We start from the raw sequence: 23,327 nt of genomic DNA, 5'->3' as shown, positions 1-23,327 counted from the left end.
GTTTACTAACGTCTACAACCTCTGGAGGTCTTTAACATAAACATGAGTGTTGTCTGCTAACGGGTTTACTAACGTCTACAACCTCTGGAGGTCTTTAACATAAACATGAGTGTCGTCTGCTAACGGGTTTACTAACGTCTACAACCTCTGGAGGTCTTTAACATGAGTGTCGTCCGCTAACGGGTTTACTAACGTCTACAACCTCTGCTAACGGGTTTACTAACGTCTGCTAACGGGTTTACTAACGTCTACAACCTCTGGAGGTCTTTAACATAAACATGTCGTCTGCTAACGGGTTTACTAACGTCTACAACCTCTGGAGGCCTTTAACATAAACATGAGTGTCGTCTGCTAACGGGTTTACTAACGTCTACAACCTCTGGAGGTCTTTAACATAAACATGGGTGTCGTCTGCTAACGGGTTTACTAACGTCTACAACCTCTGCTAACGGGTTTACTAACGTCTACAACCTCTGGAGGTCTTTAACATAAACATGAGCTAACGGGTTTACTAACGTCTACAGCCTCTGGAGGTCTTTAACATAAACATGAGTGTCGTCTGCTAACGGGTTTACTAACGTCTACGACCTCTGGAGGCCTTTAACATAAACATGAGCTAACAGGTTTACTAACGTCTACAACATCTGGAGGTCTTTAACATAAACATGTCGTCTGCTAACGGGTTTACTAACGTCTACAACCTCTGGAGGCCTTTAACATAAACATGTCGTCTGCTAACAGGTTTACTAACGTCTACAACCTCTGGAGGTCTTTAACATAAACATGAGTGTCGTCTGCTAACGGGTTTACTAACGTCTACATCAGGGGTGTCAAATGGGCGGCCCGCAAGAAGTTTCCAACGCAAAAAACCGAAATGTTAATTTACTAAAAAGGAAGTTATAAATAATTGCCATGAATCGCAGCATATCCGATAATATTTATTGTTTTATTATTTATTTATTGTTATTCCACAGAGAGAGCAGTTTTCAACATTTCTTTAGTTTTCTAGAATGCATCGCAGGAAAAATATCACTGCTAAAAAAGATCATAGAAGATATTTATTTGGAGAATTTCAGTTTTGAATACGAGGATAGTGACAAAGTAAAACAGTTAAAAAAGAAGTGCTGACTTTTTCGGCACACTGGTGTAAATATCCGCCAATTTTTAAAAATAAATACACTTAATTGTACTGGAAAAATCTCTAAATCACAAAGAAACACTCTCGGATGTAATAAGAAAGATTTTTCTTTTAATTGAATTTCCTATAAAAAAGCGAAATATAAAGAAAACATACTTGTTTCTGTTTATCTTTGTAAAATGATATTAAAAGTATCTTATACATAATTTGAAAAAAATGAGAAATTTCAAGAAAAGATCCTGAAGAAATTTATTTTACATAACTAGAGTGTGAACAAAGTGCATGTTTCCTTTAAAATGAACTAAACTGATATTGGATTAGATAACAATAGTAAAAAAAAAAGAATTAGAGAAAAATTTTCCGCACCGTTTTTGTTATTTTGAGCGTGCGGCCCGCAAGAAAAAAATTGGTCAAATCTGGCCCGCCAAGCAAAATGAGTTTGACACCCCTGGTGTACATCGTCCTCCCTGCAGGAAGAGAACACGCTCTGCTCGCTGTCAGGGGGCGGAGTCACGCCAGAGAGCCAATTGGAGGAGTCGGCCTCCCCTGCAGACACCACTGAGGACGACCCGTTACCCATGAGGCCTTGGGGCAGGAGCCAGTCGCTGCCGGCGTACGCCGACCTCATCATGGTAACTAGTCCAGATCCAGACCTGCAGGTCCTCTACAGACCACTAGGGTCCAGATCCAGACCTGCAGGTCCTCTACAGACCACTAGGGTCCAGATCCAGACCTGCAGGTCCTCTACAGACCACTAGGGTCCAGATCCAGACCTGCAGGTCCTCTACAGACCACTAGGGTCCAGATCCAGACCTGCAGGTCCTCTACAGACCACTAGGGTCCAGATCCAGACCTGCAGGTCCTCTACAGACCACTAGGGTCCAGATCCAGACCTGCAGGTCCTCTACAGACCACTAGGGTCCAGATCCAGACCTGCAGGTCCTCTACAGACCACTAGGGTCCAGATCCAGACCTGCAGGTCCTCTACAGACCACTAGGGTCCAGATCCAGACCTGCAGGTCCTCTACAGACCACTAGGGTCCAGATCCAGACCTGCAGGTCCTCTACAGACCACTAGGGTCCAGATCCAGACCTGCAGGTCCTCTACAGACCACTAGGGTCCAGATCCAGACCTGCAGGTCCTCTACAGACCACTAGGGTCCAGATCCAGACCTGCAGGTCCTCTACAGACCACTAGGGTCCAGATCCAGACCTGCAGGTCCTCTACAGACCACTAGGGTCCAGATCCAGACCTGCAGGTCCTCTACAGACCACTAGGGTCCAGATCCAGACCTGCAGGTCCTCTACAGACCACCAGGGTCCAGATCCAGACCTGCAGGTCCTCTACAGACCACTAGGGTCCAGATCCAGACCTGCAGGTCCTCTACAGATCTAATGTTCTGTGATTGGCTGAATCTTCCAGGGAGCCGGTGGTTTGTCCTTCTGCAATAATCTGCTGGGAACCAGAGAAGAAGAAGACAGCGAGAGCAGCTCACCGAAGGTACCGGTACCATCATCAGACACCTGGGATGATTGACAGCTGTAGTGGGATGATTGACAGCTGTAGTGGGATGATGATTGACAGCTGTAGTGGGATGATTGACAGCTGTAGTGGGATGATGATTGACAGCTGTAGTGGGATGATTGACAGCTGTAGTGGGATGATGATTGACAGCTGTAGTGGGATGATTGACAGCTGTAGTGGGATGATTGACAGCTGTAGTGGGATGATTGACAGCTTTACTGGGATGATTGACAGCTGTAGTGGGATGATGATTGACAGCTGTAGTGGGATGATGATTGACAGCTGTAGTGGGATGATGATTGACAGCTTTAGTGGGATGATGATTGACAGCTGTAGTGGGATGATTGACAGCTGTAGTGGGATGATTGACAGCTGTAGTGGGATGATTGACAGCTGTAGTGGGATGATTGACAGCTGTAGTGGGATGATTGGCAGCTGTAGTGGGATGATTGACAGCTGTAGTGGGATGATGATTGACAGCTGTAGTGGGATGATTGACAGCTGTAGTGGGATGATTGACAGCTGTAGTGGGATGATGATTGACAGCTGTAGTGGGTGATGATTGACAGCTGTAGTGGGATGATGATTGACAGCTGTAGTGGGATGATTGACAGCTGTAGTGGGATGATTGACAGCTTTAGTGGGGTGATGATTGACAGCTGTAGTGGGATGATGATTGACAGCTGTAGTGGGATGATGATTGACAGCTGTAGTGGGTGATGATTGACAGCTGTAGTGGGATGATTGACAGCTGTAGTGGGATGATTGACAGCTGTAGTGGGATGATGATTGACAGCTGTAGTGGGATGATGATTGACAGCTGTAGTGGGATGATGATTGACAGCTGTAGTGGGATGATTGACAGCTGTAGTGGGATGATGATTGACAGCTGTAGTGGGATGATGATTGACAGCTATAGTGGGATGATGATTGACAGCTGTAGTGGGATGATGATTGGCAGCTGTAGTGGGATGATGATTGACAGCTGTAGTGGGATGATGATTGACAGCTATAGTGGGATGATGATTGACAGCTGTAGTGGGATGATTGGCAGCTGTAGTGGGATGATGATTGACAGCTATAGTGGGATGATGATTGACAGCTGTAGTGGGATGATTGACAGCTGTAGTGGGATGATTGACAGCTGTAGTGGGATGATTGGCAGCTGTAGTGGGATGATTGACAGCTGTAGTGGGATGATGATTGACAGCTGTAGTGGGATGATTGACAGCTGTAGTGGGATGATTGACAGCTGTAGTGGGATGATTGACAGCTGTAGTGGGATGATTGACAGCTGTAGTGGGATGATTGACAGCTGTAGTGGGATGATGATTGACAGCTGTAGTGGGATGATGATTGACAGCTGTAGTGGGATGATGATTGACAGCTGTAGTGGGATGATTGACAGCTGTAGTGGGATGATTGACAGCTGTAGTGGGATGATGATTGACAGCTGTAGTGGGATGATTGACAGCTGTAGTGGGATGATGATTGACAGCTGTAGTGGGATGATTGACAGCTGTAGTGGGATGATTGACAGCTGTAGTGGGATGATTGACAGCTGTAGTGGGATGATTGACAGCTGTAGTGGGATGATTGGCAGCTGTAGTGGGATGATTGACAGCTGTAGTGGGATGATGATTGACAGCTGTAGTGGGATGATTGACAGCTGTAGTGGGATGATGATTGACAGCTGTAGTGGGATGATGATTGACAGCTGTAGTGGGTGATGATTGACAGCTGTAGTGGGATGATGATTGACAGCTGTAGTGGGATGATTGACAGCTGTAGTGGGATGATTGACAGCTTTAGTGGGGTGATGATTGACAGCTGTAGTGGGATGATGATTGACAGCTGTAGTGGGATGATGATTGACAGCTGTAGTGGGTGATGATTGACAGCTGTAGTGGGATGATTGACAGCTGTAGTGGGATGATTGACAGCTGTAGTGGGATGATGATTGACAGCTGTAGTGGGATGATGATTGACAGCTGTAGTGGGATGATGATTGACAGCTGTAGTGGGATGATTGACAGCTGTAGTGGGATGATGATTGACAGCTGTAGTGGGATGATGATTGACAGCTGTAGTGGGATGATTGACAGCTGTAGTGGGATGATGATTGACAGCTGTAGTGGGATGATTGACAGCTGTAGTGGGATGATTGACAGCTGTAGTGGGATGATGATTGACAGCTGTAGTGGGATGATGATTGACAGCTATAGTGGGATGATGATTGACAGCTGTAGTGGGATGATGATTGGCAGCTGTAGTGGGATGATGATTGACAGCTGTAGTGGGATGATGATTGACAGCTATAGTGGGATGATGATTGACAGCTGTAGTGGGATGATTGGCAGCTGTAGTGGGATGATGATTGACAGCTATAGTGGGATGATGATTGACAGCTGTAGTGGGATGATTGACAGCTGTAGTGGGATGATTGACAGCTGTAGTGGGATGATTGGCAGCTGTAGTGGGATGATGATTGACAGCTGTAGTGGGATGATTGACAGCTGTAGTGGGATGATGATTGACAGCTGTAGTGGGATGATTGACAGCTGTAGTGGGATGATTGACAGCTGTAGTGGGATGATTGACAGCTGTAGTGGGATGATTGACAGCTGTAGTGGGATGATTGACAGCTGTAGTGGGATGATTGACAGCTCTAGTGGGATGATTGACAGCTGTAGTGGGATGATTGACAGCTGTAGTGGGATGATTGACAGCTGTAGTGGGATGATTGACAGCTGTAGTGGGATGATTGACAGCTGTAGTGGGATGATTGACAGCTGTAGTGGGATGATTGACAGCTGTAGTGGGATGATTGACAGCTGTAGTGGGATGATGATTGACAGCTGTAGTGGGATGATTGACAGCTGTGCCGTGTCCCAGCAGGAACTTGACCGGTCCGACACCGAGGAGGATCCAGAGGAGGAGGAGGTCCAGCCTGAGACCGTCCCCCCCCAGCCGGTCCAGGACCTGGACCAGAGCGCCCCCCCCCAGCCGGACCAGGACCTGGACCAGAGCGCCCCCCAACAGCTGGACTTCTACCAGGACAACCCCTTTGGCCGTTGCCATGGCGACAGTACGTCCCAGACTTGTGGTTTTACTCTAACCAGGTCCAGAGACCTCCGGTCCGGGTCCAGAGACCTCCGGTCCGGGTCCGGAAACCTCCACAGGGACAAGATCAGACCTAACCCTAACCCTGATTTACCGTTAGAGGTTCTCGTCTGCAGAAACGATCGTTCCCGTTAGAGGTTCTCGTGTAGAAAAACAATCGTTCGTGTTAGAGGTTCTCGTCTGCAGAAACAATCGTTCGTGTTAAAGGTTCTCGTGTAGAAAAACAATCGTTCCTGTTAGAGGTTCTCGTCTGCAGAAACAATCGTTCGTGTTAAAGGTTCTCGTCTGCAGAAACAATCGTTCGTGTTAAAGGTTCTCGTCTGCAGAAACAATCGTTCGTGTTAGAGGTTCTCGTCTGCAGAAACAATCGTTCGTGTTAGTGGTTCTCGTCTGCAGAAACAATCGTTCGTGTTAAAGGTTCTCGTCTGCAGAAACAATCGTTCGTGTTAGAGGTTCTCGTCTGCAGAAACAATCGTTCGTGTTAGAGGTTCTCGTCTGCAGAAACAATCGTTCGTGTTAGAGGTTCTCGTCTGCAGAAACAATCGTTCGTGTTAGTGGTTCTCGTCTGCAGAAACGATCATTCGTGTTAAAGGTTCTCGTCTGCAGAAACAATCGTTCGTGTTAGAGGTTCTCGTCTACAGAAACGATCGTTCGTGTTAGAGGTTCTCGTCTGCAGAAACGATCGTTCGTGTTAGAGGTTCTCGTCTGCAGAAACAATTGTTGGGGTTAGAGGTTCTCGTCTGCAGAAACGATTGTTCGTGTTAAAGGTTCTCGTCTGCAGAAACAATCGTTCGTGTTAAAGGTTTTCGTCTGCAGAAACGGTCGTTCGTGTTAGAGGTTCTCGTCTGCAGAAACGGTCGTTCGTGTTAGAGGTTCTCGTCTGCAGAAACGGTCGTTCGTGTTAGAGGTTCTCGTCTGCAGAAACGGTCGTTCGTGTTAGAGGTTCTCGTCTGCAGAAACGGTCGTTCGTGTTAAAGGTTCTCGTCTGCAGAAACGGTCGTTCGTGTTAGAGGTTCTCGTCTGCAGAAACGGTCGTTCGTGTTAGAGGTTCTCGTCTGCAGAAACGGTCGTTCGTGTTAGAGGTTCTCGTCTGCAGAAATGATCGTTCCCGTTAAAGGTTCTTGTCTAGACAAACGGTCGTTCGTGTTAGAGGTTCTCGTCTGCAGAAACGATCGTTCGTGTTAGAGGTTCTCGTCTGCAGAAACGATCGTTCGTGTTAGAGGTTCTCGTTTGCAGAAACGATCGTTCGTGTTAGAGGTTCTCGTCTGCAGAAATGATTGTTCGTGTTAGAGGTTCTCGTCTGCAGAAACGATCATTCGTGTTAAAGGTTCTCGTCTGCAGAAACGGTCGTTCGTGTTAAAGGTTCTCGTCTGCAGAAACGGTCGTTCGTGTTAGAGGTTCTCGTCTGCAGAAACGGTCGTTCGTGTTAGAGGTTCTCGTCTGCAGAAACGGTCGTTCGTGTTAGAGGTTCTCGTCTGCAGAAATGATCGTTCCCGTTAAAGGTTCTTGTCTAGACAAACGGTCGTTCGTGTTAGAGGTTCTCGTCTGCAGAAACGATTGTTCGTGTTAGAGGTTCTCGTCTGCAGAAACGATTGTTCGTGTTAGAGGTTCTCGTTTGCAGAAACGATCGTTCGTGTTAGAGGTTCTCGTCTGCAGAAACGATCGTTCGTGTTAGAGGTTCTCGTCTGCAGAAACGATCGTTCGTGTTAAAGGTTTTCGTCTGCAGAAACGATCGTTCGTGTTAGAGGTTCTCGTCTGCAGAAATGATCGTTCGTGTTAGAGGTTCTCGTCTGCAGAAACGATCGTTCGTGTTAAAGGTTCTCGTCTGCAGAAACGATCGTTCGTGTTAGAGGTTCTCGTCTGCAGAAACGATCGTTCGTGTTAGAGGTTCTCGTCTGCAGAAACGATCGTTCCTGTTTAAGGTTCTCGTCTGCAGAAACGATCGTTCGTGTTAGAGGTTCTCGTCTGCAGAAACGATCGTTCGTGTTGGAGGTTCTCGTCTGCAGAAACGATCGTTCGTGTTAGAGGTTCTCGTCTGCAGAAACGATCGTTCGTGTTAGAGGTTCTCGTCTGCAGAAACGATCGTTCGTGTTAGAGGTTCTCGTCTGCAGAAACGATCGTTCGTGTTAAAGGTTTTCGTCTGCAGAAACGATCGTTCGTGTTAGAGGTTCTCGTCTGCAGAAACAATCGTTCGTGTTAAAGGTTCTCGTCTGCAGAAACGATCGTTCGTGTTAGAGGTTCTCGTCTGCAGAAACAATCGTTCGTGTTAGAGGTTCTCGTCTGCAGAAACGATCGTTCCTGTTTAAGGTTCTCGTCTGCAGAAACGATCGTTCGTGTTGGAGGTTCTCGTCTGCAGAAACGATCGTTCGTGTTAGAGGTTCTCATTTGCAGAAACGATCGTTCGTGTTAAAGGTTCTCGTCTGCAGAAACGATCGTTCGTGTTAGAGGTTCTCGTCTGCAGAAACAATCGTTCGTGTTAGAGGTTCTCGTCTGCAAAAACGATCGTTCGTGTTAGAGGTTCTCGTCTGCAGAAACGATCGTTCGTGTTAGAGGTTCTCGTCTGCAGAAACAATCGTTCGTGTTGGAGGTTCTCGTCTGCAGAAACGATCGTTCGTGTTAGAGGTTCTCGTCTGCAGAAACGATCGTTCGTGTTAGAGGTTCTCGTCTGCAGAAACAATCGTTCCTGTTTAAGGTTCTCGTCTGCAGAAACGATCGTTCGTGTTGGAGGTTCTCGTCTGCAGAAACGATCGTTCGTGTTAAAGTTTCTCGTCTGCAGAAACGATCGTTCCCAGGATTCCTGGACTAGAGAGTGTCACAATGTCCCTTTAACTCTCCGGGTCTCCAGGTTACTATGTTATAGTGATTTGACTCGTTATAGTGATTAAAACTCGTTTCTCTTCCTGTGATTGGTAGACGACCTCTTCGATGAAGACCTGTTCCCCAAGACCGACTCCTCAGGTGAGTAACAGTCCACCTGTTGAAGTAAGACTCCCCTGTAAAGGTTGTTTTCGGGGCTTGTGAGACGATATTCCTCTCTGTTCAGCTGAAACTCCCATCTGTCCTGCAGGTGGATTTGCCTCCGACCCGTTCAAGGGCAGCGACCCGTTCGGGGCAGACGTGTTGTTTCCAGACGCGGCCGAGGCGGAACTGTCCTGCGCCGAGAACAAAGCCTCCACGGGGACACAGTGCTTCGAGTCGGAGTTCCCCGACGAGGGCAGCGACATCGAGCTGAGCTACAGCCGCGAGGACCTGGACCTGGCCGACGCCTGCGGGTTCAAACCCATCCAGGTACAACATTCTACATGTGTATGCGCAGGTGTGTGTTATGGAGGATTTTTGGTGCCAAAATTAAATAAATAAATACATAATTAATTAATTAAATGTGTCATTAATTAATTAAATGCTGAAATATTACATATATATTTGTACTTAAAATTAATGTAATTTTAATTAATTAATGGCATACTAATTCAAATTTTAATTAATTATTGACACATTTAATTAATGAATTATATATTTAATTCCCATTTTAATTAATTAATGACACATTTCATTCATTTAATTAATCAAAACAACTTTAGTGGGATGATGATTGACAGCTGTGCCGTGTCCCAGCAGGACACACACATACATAATTAATTAATTAAATGTGTCATTAATTAATTAAATGTGTCATTAATTAATTTAATGCTGAAATAATTAAATATATATTTTTACTTAAAATGAATGGAATTTTAATTAATTAATGGCATACTAATTAAAATTTTAATTAATTAATGACACATTTAATTAATTAATGATATACTTCATTCCCATTTTAATTAAATAATGATGTATTTATGTATTTCATTTTGGCACAAAAAATCCTCCATACATTTGTTCTTTTTGCATATTCTATTATGTTAAAAAGAAGGCAAGATAAGCTTTATCGTTCATTTTGACCTTTTCCGTCAAAATAATGTCCATGTTGATCAAATTAAAACCTGTAAATGTTTATTATCTTGCTTATTGATGTTTATGCTTATAATTGAAGGAAATAAAGAACTAACTAATTGATTGATTGATCCAGAGCTCGTCGGAGGAGCTGCTGCCGGAGCCGGCGGCCGGCTGGAGGTCGCGGGGCCAGCAGCCGTCGGTGGAGTCGGACCCCAACGGCTACGAGCTGGACCTCGGCCTCGGGTACGAGCTAGACCTCGGCCTGGCGTCGCCGCTGTCCGACGTTCAGGAGCAGAGTCTGGCCGGTACGGGAGAAACCGGAGAAACGGGAGAAACTGGAGGAACCGGAGGAGAGCCAGGTACAGGCTTTATGTAATACATTTTATTTGTAAATCACTTCATAAAATAATCTCAAAGAGCTACAGATACAAAATAAACGAAAGGGAATAAAATCAAGACACAGATCAGGTTACAGTAGTCCAGTACTGATGAGCAGGCTTTTACAGTAGTTGATACTGATGAGCAGGCTGTTACAGTAGTTGATACTGATGAGCAGGCTGTTACAGTAGTCCAGTACTGATGAGCAGGCTGTTACAGTAGTTGATACTAATGAGCAGGCTGTTACAGTAGTTGATACTGATGAGCAGGCTGTTACAGTAGTTGATACTGATGAGCAGGCTGTTACAGTAGTCCAGTACTGATGAGCAGGCTGTTACAGTAGTTGATACTGATGAGCAGGCTATTACAGTAGTCCAGTACTGATGAGCAGGCTGTTACAGTAGTTGATACTGATGAGCAGGCTATTACAGTAGTCCAGTACTGATGAGCAGGCTGTTACAGTAGTTGATACTGATGAGCAGGCTGTTACAGTAGTCCAGTACTGATGAGCAGGCTGTTACAGTAGTCCAGTACTGATGAGCAGGCTTTTACAGTAGTTGATACTGATGAGCAGGCTGTTACAGTAGTTGATACTGATGAGCAGGCTGTTACAGTAGTCCAGTACTGATGAGCAGGCTGTTACAGTAGTTGATACTGATGAGCAGGCTATTACAGTAGTCCAGTACTGATGAGCAGGCTGTTACAGTAGTTGATACTGATGAGCAGGCTGTTACAGTAGTCCAGTACTGATGAGCAGGCTGTTACAGTAGTCCAGTACTGATGAGCAGGCTGTTACAGTAGTCCAGTACTGATGAGCAGGCTGTTACAGTAGTCGATACTGATGAGCAGGCTGTTACAGTAGTCCAGTACTGATGAGCAGGCTGTTACAGTAGTGGATACTGATGAGCAGGCTGTTACAGTAGTCCAGTACTGATGAGCAGGCTGTTACAGTAGTTGATACTGATGAGCAGGCTGTTACAGTAGTTGATACTGATGAGCAGGCTGTTACAGTAGTGGATACTGATGAGCAGGCTGTTACAGTAGTTGATACTGATGAGCAGGCTGTTACAGTAGTAGATACTGATGAGCAGGCTGTTACAGTAGTGGATACTGATGAGCAGGCTGTTACAGTAGTCCAGTACTGATGAGCAGGCTGTTACAGTAGTGGATACTGATGAGCAGGCTGTTACAGTAGTTGATACTGATGAGCAGGCTGTTACAGTAGTCCAGTACTGATGAGCAGGCTGTTACAGTAGTCCAGTACTGATGAGCAGGCTGTTACAGTAGTCCAGTACTGATGAGCAGGCTGTTACAGTAGTCCAGTACTGATGAGCAGGCTGTTACAGTAGTCCAGTACTGATGAGCAGGCTGTTACAGTAGTCCAGTACTGATGAGCAGGCTGTTACAGTAGTCCAGTACTGATGAGCAGGCTGTTACATTAGTCGATACTGATGAGCAGTGTGTTACAGTAGTCCAGTACTGATGAGCAGGCTGTTACAGTAGTCCAGTACTGATGAGCAGGCTGTTACAGTAGTCCAGTACTGATGAGCAGGCTGTTACAGTAGTCGATACTGATGAGCAGGCTGTTACAGTAGTTGATACTGATGAGCAGGCTGTTACAGTAGTCCAGTACTGATGAGCAGGCTGTTACAGTAGTCCAGTACTGATGAGCAGGCTGGTACAGTAGTTGATACTGATGAGCAGGCTGTTACAGTAGTCCAGTACAGATGAGCAGGCTGTTACAGTAGTCCAGTACTGATGAGCAGGCTGGTACAGTAGTTGATACTGATGAGCAGGCTGTTTCAGTAGTCCAGTACTGATGAGCAGGCTGTTACAGTAGTTGATACTGATGAGCAGGCTGGTACAGTAGTCCAGTACTGATGAGCAGGCTGTTACAGTAGTCCAGTACAGATGAGCAGGCTGTTACAGTAGTTGATACCGATGAGCAGGCTGTTACAGTAGTCCAGTACTGATGAGCAGGCTGTTACAGTAGTCCAGTACTGATGAGCAGGCTGTTACAGTAGTCCAGTACTGATGAGCAGGCTGTTACAGTAGTCCAGTACTGATGAGCAGGCTGTTACAGTAGTCCAGTATTGATGAGCAGGCTGTTACAGTAGTTGATACTGATGAGCAGGCTGTTACAGTAGTTGATACTGATGAGCAGGCTGTTACAGTAGTCCAGTACTGATGAGCAGTTACAGTAGTCCAGTACTGATGAGCAGGCTGTTACAGTAGTCCAGTACTGATGAACAGGCTGTTACAGTAGTCCAGTACCGATGAGCAGGCTGTTACAGTAGTCCAGTACTGATGAGCAGGCTGTTACAGTAGTCCAGTACTGATGAGCAGGCTGTTACAGTAGTCCAGTACTGATGAGCAGGCTGTTACAGTAGTCCAGTACTGATGAGCAGGCTGTTACAGTAGTCCAGTAACGATGAGCAGGCTGTTACAGTAGTCCAGTACTGATGGGCAGGCTGTTACAGTAGTCCAGTAACGATGAGCAGGCTGTTACAGTAGTCCAGTACTGATGAGCAGGCTGTTACAGTAGTCCAGTACCGATGGGCAGGCTGTTACAGTAGTAGATACTGATGAGCAGGCTGTTACAGTAGTCCAGTACTGATGAGCAGGCTGTTACAGTAGTCCAGTACCGATGGGCAGGCTGTTACAGTAGTCCAGTATTGATGAGCAGGCTGTTACAGTAGTCCAGTACTGATGAGCAGGCTGTTACAGTAGTCCAGTACCGATGGGCAGGCTGTTACAGTAGTCCAGTATTGATGAGCAGGCTGTTACAGTAGTCCAGTACTGATGAGCAGGCTGTTACAGTAGTCCAGTACCGATGGGCAGGCTGTTACAGTAGTCCAGTATTGATGAGCAGGCTGTTACAGTAGTCCAGTACTGATGAGCAGGCTGTTACAGTAGTCCAGTACTGATGAGCAGGCTGTTACAGTATAGGATAAGAAGGTCATTGGTTACCCTCAATAAAGCTGTCTCTGTACTACGGGCAGTGTGGAATCCAGATTGAAAAATGTGCATATGTGCATTTATTCCCTTGGAAGGAGTTTGGGGTACCGGGTTCGGATTCGGATCAACTTTAATAATCCCCAACGGGGAAACTTCATTGCCACCATGGGCACAACAATACAACAATACAACTAATGGCCCACGTTGTCATTAGTGAGTCGGTTCCAGGGGGGAGCTGGACTCCATCAGGATTCTCTGTATCACTGATTCAGATCAGGGGCCTCATTTAAAATGGAGTGCGTAGAATTCATACTAAAAGTGCACGTACGCACAAAAGCCGAAAATGGCGGGCGCAAAAAAAAATCCGGATCTATAAAACCGCGTGCACGCAGACTTCCACGCAATGTTCCCTTTATGAATCACAGTCCACCTGGAAAGCTGCGTAGCTGAATCCGCCCCATATCCCGCCCTCAACACGCCCATAAATCCATATGGATGAGCCTACTGAGCATGCGCAGTGGCTTCCTGCAGCCTGTTTGTGCGTCAGAATGAATGAACGTGTCGAGCCACCGTGCCACTGAATTTCGCTGAGATCTGAGATCTAGATGTTGTGGATGATGTGGAGAGAGGACAGTGAAACGAGATTATTTGGTGGTCACAGTAAAAGTAGAAAAAGTATATAAATAGTATAAAAGCGAGTGAGTGGCAGCACGTCGTTGCTGCCCGTTAGTGCCACGATCGCACGACGCAATTTCCACTGGGGGTAGGGGGGACATTTCTTTTTTCCTCTTCGGCGTGGAGTAGTGGGCTCGGAGCGGCAGCCATCCCCCCACCGCCCCCGCCTGCTCCGTTATCAGCACTATTTTATTATAAGTCTGATATATGTTGTGATATGTGATGACATTATTAAGAGTATGACATGAATCTGGCTTAATTTCACCACCTCACAGCCTGTGTCGCCAGTTCCCCATGTCTTAAGTAAGTTCCTACGGGAGGGTCAGGGTTGCCGTAAAGATACGCAGATTTTTCGGTTAGTTTTTTCTTTTTAGATCCGAGGCTTTGCGTAGAAGGTGGCTTCCGCAACTTTCAGCCGCTTTTTCTGCGCAAGCAAGCTTTATAGATGAGGCCCCAGGTCTTTTATGGGCAGAAGTTCTGGGTGGAGTCGAGGAGTGGAGGAGGTCCGGTTTGGTGGTGTCAGGATTTCATGTTTTGCTGTATGCTGATGATGCTACCTTCTCTGTACTTGTTTGGGTCATCCAGACCTTCCTTTCTCCATCCGTATGTTTGTAACAATCATCCTAATCAATCATCAAAGAGAATCTACTGATAATAATGTACAAACAAATAGATATAAATCAATGTATTTAAGGTTGAGAGGAGATCAATCAATCAATAACGTTTATTTGTCCCCAATGGGGCAATTAATCATGCAGCAATATGTAGACATATACACATAGTAAAAAAAAAAAAAAAAGGACAACGACTTTAAATCTAAAAATCTAAAAATCCCAAGCCCCACAACAGCCTTTTCCTCATGGAATTGAGAAGGAGATGCAGAAGGTACAAAATAATGTTTATATCTGTTGGTTTTGAGAAGTGGAAGTCTGAGCAATTAAAATAAATAAATGTACCCGATGGAAGAAACTGAAATTCTTGGTGTAGAGGATGGAACAGTCCGATAGGATAGTTTTTATTTCCTATACAGCTGTTTGTTCTACAGGTCCTGTAGAGTCACCTGAGCAGAGCCAGTTATTTTACTACAGACATTAACCAGCTTGGTAAGAACAGTTTTATTATTTTACTACGGACATTAACCACCTTGGTAAGAACAGTTTTATTATTTTACTACAGATATTAACCACCTTGGTAAGAACAGTTTTATTATTTTACTGCAGACATTAACCACCTTGGTAAGAACAGTTTTATTATTTTACTACAGACATTAACACCTTGGTAAGAACAGTTTTATTATTTTACTACAGACATTAACACCTTGGTAAGAACAGTTTTCTCCTTTAGTGATGAAAACCAACAAATGAAATAAAAAGTTAATACAGACTCAATGAAAGAGTGATAAAACATGGACATCAAGGAGGAATCAACAAGGAATTTGGACAGTTTTCTAAGACAGAACAGACGCTGCTGACCTTTCTTGTAAATTAAGTTGGTGTTACTCTCAAATGTCAGATTATTGTCTATTATAGTTCCCAGATATTTATAGGACTCAGTCTTCAAAGACCGGTTTAAAACTAAAAACTCATAGATATTCTTCAAACGGCCCCGTAGACCCGGTCCAGACCCGGTCCAGACCCGGTCCAGACCCGGTCCAGACCCGGTCCAGACCCGGTCCAGACCCGGTCCAGACCCAGTCCAGACCTGGTCCGGACCCGGTCCAGACCCAGTCCAGACCCGGTCCAGACCCGGTCCAGACCCAGTCCAGACCCGGTCCAGACCCGGTCCAGACCCGGTCCAGACCCGGTCCAGACCTGGTTACGGGTTAGACGAGTCCTGCTGACCCTCTTCTCTTTCTCTCCAGGTCCTGGTTCTGGTTCTGGTTCCGCCCAGGTCGTCCCTGAAACCACCGAATACGTCCCGCTGGAGCCGGACTGGACCGCCGGTCTGGACCCGACCCCCCCTCCCGATCCGACCTCTCCTCCCCCAGAACCAGAGGAGGTCCAGACCCTGGACGAGGACCTCCGGAACCCGGCCGCCCCCCAGAACTCCCTGGACTGCCAGAACCCGGCCGCCCCCCAGAACTCCCTGGACTTCCAGAACCCGGCGGTCCAGCAGCACCAGAACTCCCTGGACTCCCAGAACCAGCAGCCGGACTCGGGTCCCGGCAGCTTCGACCTGGACTACGAACCCAGCAGCCAGTCCTCCTTCGACCCGTACGGGTTCAAGCTGAGTCCAGAACATTCCAGCCACGCCCTCCTGGACCCGGACGAGGAGGCCCGGCTCAGTCCGGAACCAGAACTCTCCTCTTCTCAGCTGGACTTTGATCCGTTCGGGTTCGACCGCGACTCGGACCCGTACGGCTTTAAGCTCAGTCCTGAGGAGGAGAACCAGGAGAACCAGGAGGTTCTGGAGGTTCTGGACCTCGGTGTCCAGGAGAACCTGGACCCGGCGGGACCAGAACCGTCGGACCACAGCAATCAGGAGGTACCGAAACCCGACACGGACCAGGAAAACCAGGAGGTCCTGGACGGGTTCCAGGATCTTCTAGAACTCCACGACGGGAACCAAGAAGTCCTGGAACCTTCCGGCCGTGAAAACCAGGAACTTTTAGATTTCTGCAGCTACGACAACCAGGAAGTGGTGGACGAGGAACTGCTGGAACCTCGTAGCCACGACAACCGAGAGGTGCTGGAGGCCTTCGGCGAGGGCCACGAAAACCAGGAGGTTCTGGATTCAGACGGCCATCGAAACCAGGAGCTTCTGGATTTCTGCTGCACAGAAAACCAGGAGGGGTTTGGTTTGGAGGGTGAAAACCAAGACCTCCAGGACCTCCAGGACCTCCAGGACCTCCAGGATCTCCAGGATCTCCAGGATCTCCAGGACCTCCAGGATCTCGGAAGCAATGGAAACCAAGAGAGGTTTGGTTCAGAGGGGCAAAACCAAGATGTCCAAGACCTCCAGGATCTCCAGGATCTCGGTAGCAATGGAAATCAAGGGTGGTTTGGTTTGGAGGGTCAAAACCAAGATCTCCAAGACCTCCAGGATCTCCAGGATCTCCAGGACCCCCAGGATCTTGGTATCAATGGAAACCAAGAGAGGTTTGGTTCAGAGAGCCAAAACCAAGACCTCCAGGAGCTACTGGATTTTCAGGATCTCGGTAGCAACGGAAATCAAGGGTGGTTTGGAAACGAGGGACACAACCAAGACTTCCAGGACCTCCAGGACCTCGGTAGCAATGAAAACCAGGAGCTGCTGGACTTCTGTAGCCATGACAACCAGGAGGTTCTGGACCCGAGTAAGGAGGAGTTAGCAGAACCGAACAACAATCCAGTCACGGTTGATCCGAATCTGGATCTCAGTTCCACCAACACCAGCTCCGACAGCGACGCGGCATCAGAAGACCTTCAGAGACTGGAGCTCAGCAACCGCGGCGCCGCTAACACAGCTAACACCGCCACCAGCAACATGGCTGCCCACCAGGACTTCAGTCTGACCCCCCACGGCCTGCTAGAAGCTGATCTGGGATCGGTTTTCGGTGCCGGCGGCTACATTGGTTGTCCCGATGTGGCCGACGATCTGGAACCCTTGAGCCAACGCCAGGAACCCCTGGACCGACGGCAGGAACCGCTGGACCGACGGCAGGAACCCCTGGACCGATGGCAGGAATCCCTTGACCGACGGCAGGAACCCCTGGACCGACGGCAGGAACCCCCCGTAGCGGAGCCGGTGCGACCCGTCAGGCCGGTCCGGCCGGTCCGGCCCCCCCGGCCATCCCTCATGGTGAGTCAGACTCCGTCGCAGGTTCTTTTGAGGTAGTACAGGTTTACGTACATGTGGAGCCCAGGAGGGGCACAATCGTTTCCCCAGATCAGTTCCACAGACGTTTTTCCAAAAAGGAATCGTCCCGGGAGACGTTTTCCCAAAAAGGAATCGTCCCGGGAGACGTTTTCCCAAAAAGGAATCGTCCCGGGAGACGTTTTCCAAAAAAGGAATTGTTGCAAGAAACGTTTCCCCAAAAAGGAATCGTCACGAGAAACGTTTTCCCAAAAAGGAATCGTCCCTGAAGACGTTTTCCCAAAAAGGAATTGTTGCGAGAAACGTTTCCCCAAAAGGAATCGTTGCAAGAAACATTTCCCCAAAAAGGAATTGTCGCGAGAGACGTTTCCCCAAAAAGGAATCTTTGGGAGAGATGTTTCCCCAAAAGGAATCGTCGCAAGAGACGTTTCCCCAAAAAGGAAGTGTCGCGAGAGACGTTTCCCGAAAAAGGAATCGTCACGAGAGATGTTTCCCCAAAAAGGAATCGTTGCAAGGGACGTTTCCCCAAAAAGGAATCGTTGCGAGAGACGTTTCCCGAAAAAGGAATCGTCACGAGAGACGTTTCCCCAAAAAGGAATTGTCGCGGTAGAGGTTTCTCCAAAAAGGAATCGACACAAGGGACATTTCCCCAAAAAGGAATCGTCGCAAGTGACGTTTCCCCAAAATGGAATTGTCACGAGAGCCGTTTCCCCAAAAAGGAATCGTCGCGAGAGACGTTTCCCCAAAAAGGAATCGTCACAAGAGACGTTTCTCTAAAAAGGAATTGTCGCTAGAGATGTTTCCCCAAAACGTAATCGTTGCGACAGACGTTTCCCCAAAAACGATTTGACGCAAGAGACGTTTCCCCAAAAAGGAATTGTCGCGAGAGACGTTTCCCCAAAAAGGAATTGTTGCGAGGGACGTTTCCCCAAAAAGGAATTGTCGCGGTATAGGTATCCCCAAAAAGGAATCGTTGCGAGAGACGTTTCCCATAAAAGGAATTGTCGCGAGAGACGTTTCCCCAAAGAGGAATTGTCGCGAGAGACGTTTCCTCAAAAGGAATCGTCGCAAGGGACGTTTCCCCAAAAAGGAATTGTAGCAAGGGACGTTTCCTCAAAAGGAATCATCGCAAGGGACATTTCCCCAAAAAGGAATCGTCCCGGGAGACGTTTCCCCAAAAAGGAATTGTCGCGAGAGACGTTTCCCCAAAAAGGAATTGTCGCGGTATAGGTATCCCCAAAAAGGAATCGTTGCGAGAGACGTTTCCCATAAAAGGAATTGTCGCGAGAGACGTTTCCCCAAAGAGGAATTGTCGCGAGAGACGTTTCCTCAAAAGGAATCGTCGCAAGGGACGTTTCCCCAAAAAGGAATTGTAGCAAGGGACGTTTCCTCAAAAGGAATCATCGCAAGGGACATTTCCCCAAAAAGGAATCGTCCCGGGAGACGTTTCCCCAAAAAGGAATTGTCCCGGGAGACGTTTCCCCAAAAAGGAATTGTAGCAAGGGACGTTTCCTCAAAAGGAATCATCGCAAGGGACATTTCCCCAAAAAGGAATCGTCCCGGGAGACGTTTTCCCAAAAAGGAATTGTCCCGGGAGACGTTTCTCTAGAAAGGAATTGTCGCTAGAGATGTTTCCCCAAAAAGTAATCGTTGCGACAGACGTTTCCCCAAAAACGATTTGTCGCAAGAGACGTTTCCCCAAAAAGGAATTGTCGCGAGAGACGTTTCCCCAAAAAGGAATTGTTGCGAGGGACGTTTCCCCAAAAAGGAAACGTCCCGGGAGACGTTTCCCCAAAAAGGAATTGTTGCGGTAGAGGTTTCCTCAAAAAGGAATTGTCGCGGTAGGGGTTTCCCCAAAAAGGAATCGGCGCAAGGGACATTTCCCCAAAAAGGAATTGTAGCGCGAGACGTTTCCCCGAAAAGGAATTGTCGCAAGAAACGTTTCCCCAAAAAAGGAATCGTCGCAATGGACGTTTCCCCAAAAAGGAATTGTCGCGGTATAGGTATCCCCAAAAAGGAATCGTTGCGAGAGACGTTTCCCCAAAAAGGAATTGTCGCGAGAGACGTTTCCCCAAAGAGGAATTGTCGCGAGAGACGTTTCCCCAAAAAGGAATTGTCGCGAGAGACGTTTCCCCAAAAAGGAATTGTCGCGAGAGACGTTTCCTCAAAAGGAATCGTCGCAAGGGACGTTTCCCCAAAAAGGAATTGTAGCAAGGGACGTTTCCTCAAAAGGAATCATCGCAAGGGACATTTCCCCAAAAAGGAATCGTCCTGGGAGACGTTTCCCGAAAAAGGAATTGTCCCGGGAGACGTTTCTCTAAAAAGGAATTGTCGCGGTATAGGTATCCCCAAAAAGGAATCGTTGCGAGAGACGTTTCCCATAAAAGGAATTGTCGCGAGAGACGTTTCCCCAAAAAGGAATTGTCGCGAGAGACGTTTACTCAAAAGGAATCGTCGCAAGGGACGTTTCCCCAAAAAGGAATTGTAGCAAGGGACGTTTCCTCAAAAGGAATCATCGCAAGGGACATTTCCCCAAAAAGGAATCGTCCCGGGAGATGTTTCCCCAAAAAGGAATTGTCCCGGGAGACGTTTCCCCAAAAAGGAATTGTCGCGGTATAGGTATCCCCAAAAAGGAATCGTTGCGAGAGACGTTTCCCCAAAAAGGAATCGTTGCGAGAGACGTTTCCCCAAAAAGGAATTGTCGCAAAAAACATTTCCCCAAAAAGGAATTTTCGCGAGAGACGTTTCCCCAAAAAGGAATTGTCGCGAGAGACGTTTCCTCAAAAGGAATCGTCGCAAGGGACGTTTCCCCAAAAAGGAATTGTAGCAAGGGACGTTTCCCCAAAAAGGAATCGTCCCGGGAGACGTTTCCCCAAAAAGGAATTGTCCCGGGAGACGTTTCCCCAAAAAGGAATTGTCGCGGTATAGGTATCCCCAAAAAGGAATCGTTGCGAGAGACGTTTCCCATAAAAGGAATTGTCGCGAGAGACGTTTCCCCAAAAAGGAATTGTCGCGAGAGACGGTTACTCAAAAGGAATCGTCGCAAGGGACGTTTCCCCAAAAAGGAATTGTAGCAAGGGACGTTTCCTCAAAAGGAATCATCGCAAGGGACATTTCCCCAGAAAGGAATCGTCCCGGAGACGTTTCCCGAAAAAGGAATCGTCACGAGAGACGTTTCCCCAAAAAGGAATTGTCGCGGTAGAGGTTTCTCCAAAAAGGAATGGACACAAGGGACGTTTCCCCAAAAAGGAATCGTCGCAAGTGACGTTTCCCCAAAATGGAATTGTCACGAGAGCCGTTTCCCCAAAAAGGAATCGTCGCGAGAGACGTTTCCCCAAAAAGGAATCGTCACAAGAGACGTTTCTCTAAAAAGGAATTGTCGCTAGAGCCGTTTCCCCAAAAAGTAATCGTTGCGACAGACGTTTCCCCAAAAAGGAATCGTTGCGAGAGACGTTTCCCCAAAAAGGAATTGTTGCAAAAAACATTTCCCCAAAAAGGAATTTTCGCGAGAGACGTTTCCCCAAAAAGGAATTGTCGCGAGAGACGTTTCCTCAAAAGGAATCGTCGCAAGGGACGTTTCCCCAAAAAGGAATTGTAGCAAGGGACGTTTCCCCAAAAAGGAATCGTCCCGGGAGACGTTTCCCCAAAAAGGAATTGTCCCGGGAGACGTTTCCCCAAAAAGGAATTGTCGCGGTATAGGTATCCCCAAAAAGGAATCGTTGCGAGAGACGTTTCCCATAAAAGGAATTGTCGCGAGAGACGTTTCCCCAAAAAGGAATTGTCGCGAGAGACGGTTACTCAAAAGGAATCGTCGCAAGGGACGTTTCCCCAAAAAGGAATTGTAGCAAGGGACGTTTCCTCAAAAGGAATCATCGCAAGGGACATTTCCCCAAAAAGGAATCGTCCCGGAGACGTTTCCCGAAAAAGGAATCGTCACGAGAGACGTTTCTCTAAAAAGGAATTGTCGCGGTATAGGTATCCCCAAAAAGGAATCGTTGCGAGAGACGTTTCCCATAAAAGGAATTGTCGCGAGAGACGTTTCCCCAAAAAGGAATTGTCGCGAGAGACGTTTACTCAAAAGGAATCGTCGCAAGGGACGTTTCCCCAAAAAGGAATTGTAGCAAGGGACGTTTCCTCAAAAGGAATCATCGCAAGGGACATTTCCCCAAAAAGGAATCGTCCCGGGAGATGTTTCCCCAAAAAGGAATTGTCCCGGGAGACGTTTCCCCAAAAAGGAATTGTCGCGGTATAGGTATCCCCAAAAAGGAATCGTTGCGAGAGACGTTTCCCCAAAAAGGAATCGTTGCGAGAGACGTTTCCCCAAAAAGGAATTGTCGCAAAAAACATTTCCCCAAAAAGGAATTTTCGCGAGAGACGTTTCCCCAAAAAGGAATTGTCGCGAGAGACGTTTCCTCAAAAGGAATCGTCGCAAGGGACGTTTCCCCAAAAAGGAATTGTAGCAAGGGACGTTTCCCCAAAAAGGAATCGTCCCGGGAGACGTTTCCCCAAAAAGGAATTGTCCCGGGAGACGTTTCCCCAAAAAGGAATTGTCGCGGTATAGGTATCCCCAAAAAGGAATCGTTGCGAGAGACGTTTCCCATAAAAGGAATTGTCGCGAGAGACGTTTCCCCAAAAAGGAATTGTCGCGAGAGACGGTTACTCAAAAGGAATCGTCGCAAGGGACGTTTCCCCAAAAAGGAATTGTAGCAAGGGACGTTTCCTCAAAAGGAATCATCGCAAGGGACATTTCCCCAGAAAGGAATCGTCCCGGAGACGTTTCCCGAAAAAGGAATCGTCACGAGAGACGTTTCCCCAAAAAGGAATTGTCGCGGTAGAGGTTTCTCCAAAAAGGAATGGACACAAGGGACGTTTCCCCAAAAAGGAATCGTCGCAAGTGACGTTTCCCCAAAATGGAATTGTCACGAGAGCCGTTTCCCCAAAAAGGAATCGTCGCGAGAGACGTTTCCCCAAAAAGGAATCGTCACAAGAGACGTTTCTCTAAAAAGGAATTGTCGCTAGAGCCGTTTCCCCAAAAAGTAATCGTTGCGACAGACGTTTCCCCAAAAAGGAATCGTTGCGAGAGACGTTTCCCCAAAAAGGAATTGTTGCAAAAAACATTTCCCCAAAAAGGAATTTTCGCGAGAGACGTTTCCCCAAAAAGGAATTGTCGCGAGAGACGTTTCCTCAAAAGGAATCGTCGCAAGGGACGTTTCCCCAAAAAGGAATTGTAGCAAGGGACGTTTCCCCAAAAAGGAATCGTCCCGGGAGACGTTTCCCCAAAAAGGAATTGTCCCGGGAGACGTTTCCCCAAAAAGGAATTGTCGCGGTATAGGTATCCCCAAAAAGGAATCGTTGCGAGAGACGTTTCCCATAAAAGGAATTGTCGCGAGAGACGTTTCCCCAAAAAGGAATTGTCGCGAGAGACGGTTACTCAAAAGGAATCGTCGCAAGGGACGTTTCCCCAAAAAGGAATTGTAGCAAGGGACGTTTCCTCAAAAGGAATCATCGCAAGGGACATTTCCCCAAAAAGGAATCGTCCCGGAGACGTTTCCCGAAAAAGGAATCGTCACGAGAGACGTTTCCCCAAAAAGGAATTGTCGCGGTAGAGGTTTCTCCAAAAAGGAATGGACACAAGGGACGTTTCCCCAAAAAGGAATCGTCGCAAGTGACGTTTCCCCAAAATGGAATTGTCACGAGAGCCGTTTCCCCAAAAAGGAATCGTCGCGAGAGACGTTTCCCCAAAAAGGAATCGTCACAAGAGACGTTTCTCTAAAAAGGAATTGTCGCTAGAGCTGTTTC

At 47.3% G+C, this 23,327-nt stretch overlaps 1 protein-coding gene across 1 annotated transcript in view; it reads left to right on the top strand.

The window, feature by feature from the left end:
• Positions 1–23,327, top strand: part of LOC133451731 (uncharacterized) — a 65,322-nt gene that overhangs the window by 22,889 nt on the left and 19,106 nt on the right. The window contains exons 4-10 of the mRNA XM_061730874.1: positions 1,612–1,770; positions 2,562–2,639; positions 5,562–5,751; positions 8,700–8,744; positions 8,854–9,074; positions 9,856–10,081; positions 15,595–17,513. Coding sequence (XP_061586858.1) covers positions 1,612–1,770; positions 2,562–2,639; positions 5,562–5,751; positions 8,700–8,744; positions 8,854–9,074; positions 9,856–10,081; positions 15,595–17,513 — 2,838 coding nt within the window. The remainder of the gene's footprint in view (positions 1–1,611; positions 1,771–2,561; positions 2,640–5,561; positions 5,752–8,699; positions 8,745–8,853; positions 9,075–9,855; positions 10,082–15,594; positions 17,514–23,327) is intronic.

This window comes from Cololabis saira, chromosome 10 (genome assembly GCF_033807715.1).
Source record: "Cololabis saira isolate AMF1-May2022 chromosome 10, fColSai1.1, whole genome shotgun sequence".
Classification (NCBI taxonomy): Eukaryota; Metazoa; Chordata; class Actinopteri; order Beloniformes; family Belonidae; genus Cololabis; species Cololabis saira.
The sequence above is the reverse complement of the archived record's forward strand: the minus strand, read 5'-3'. Positions and strand labels throughout refer to the sequence as shown.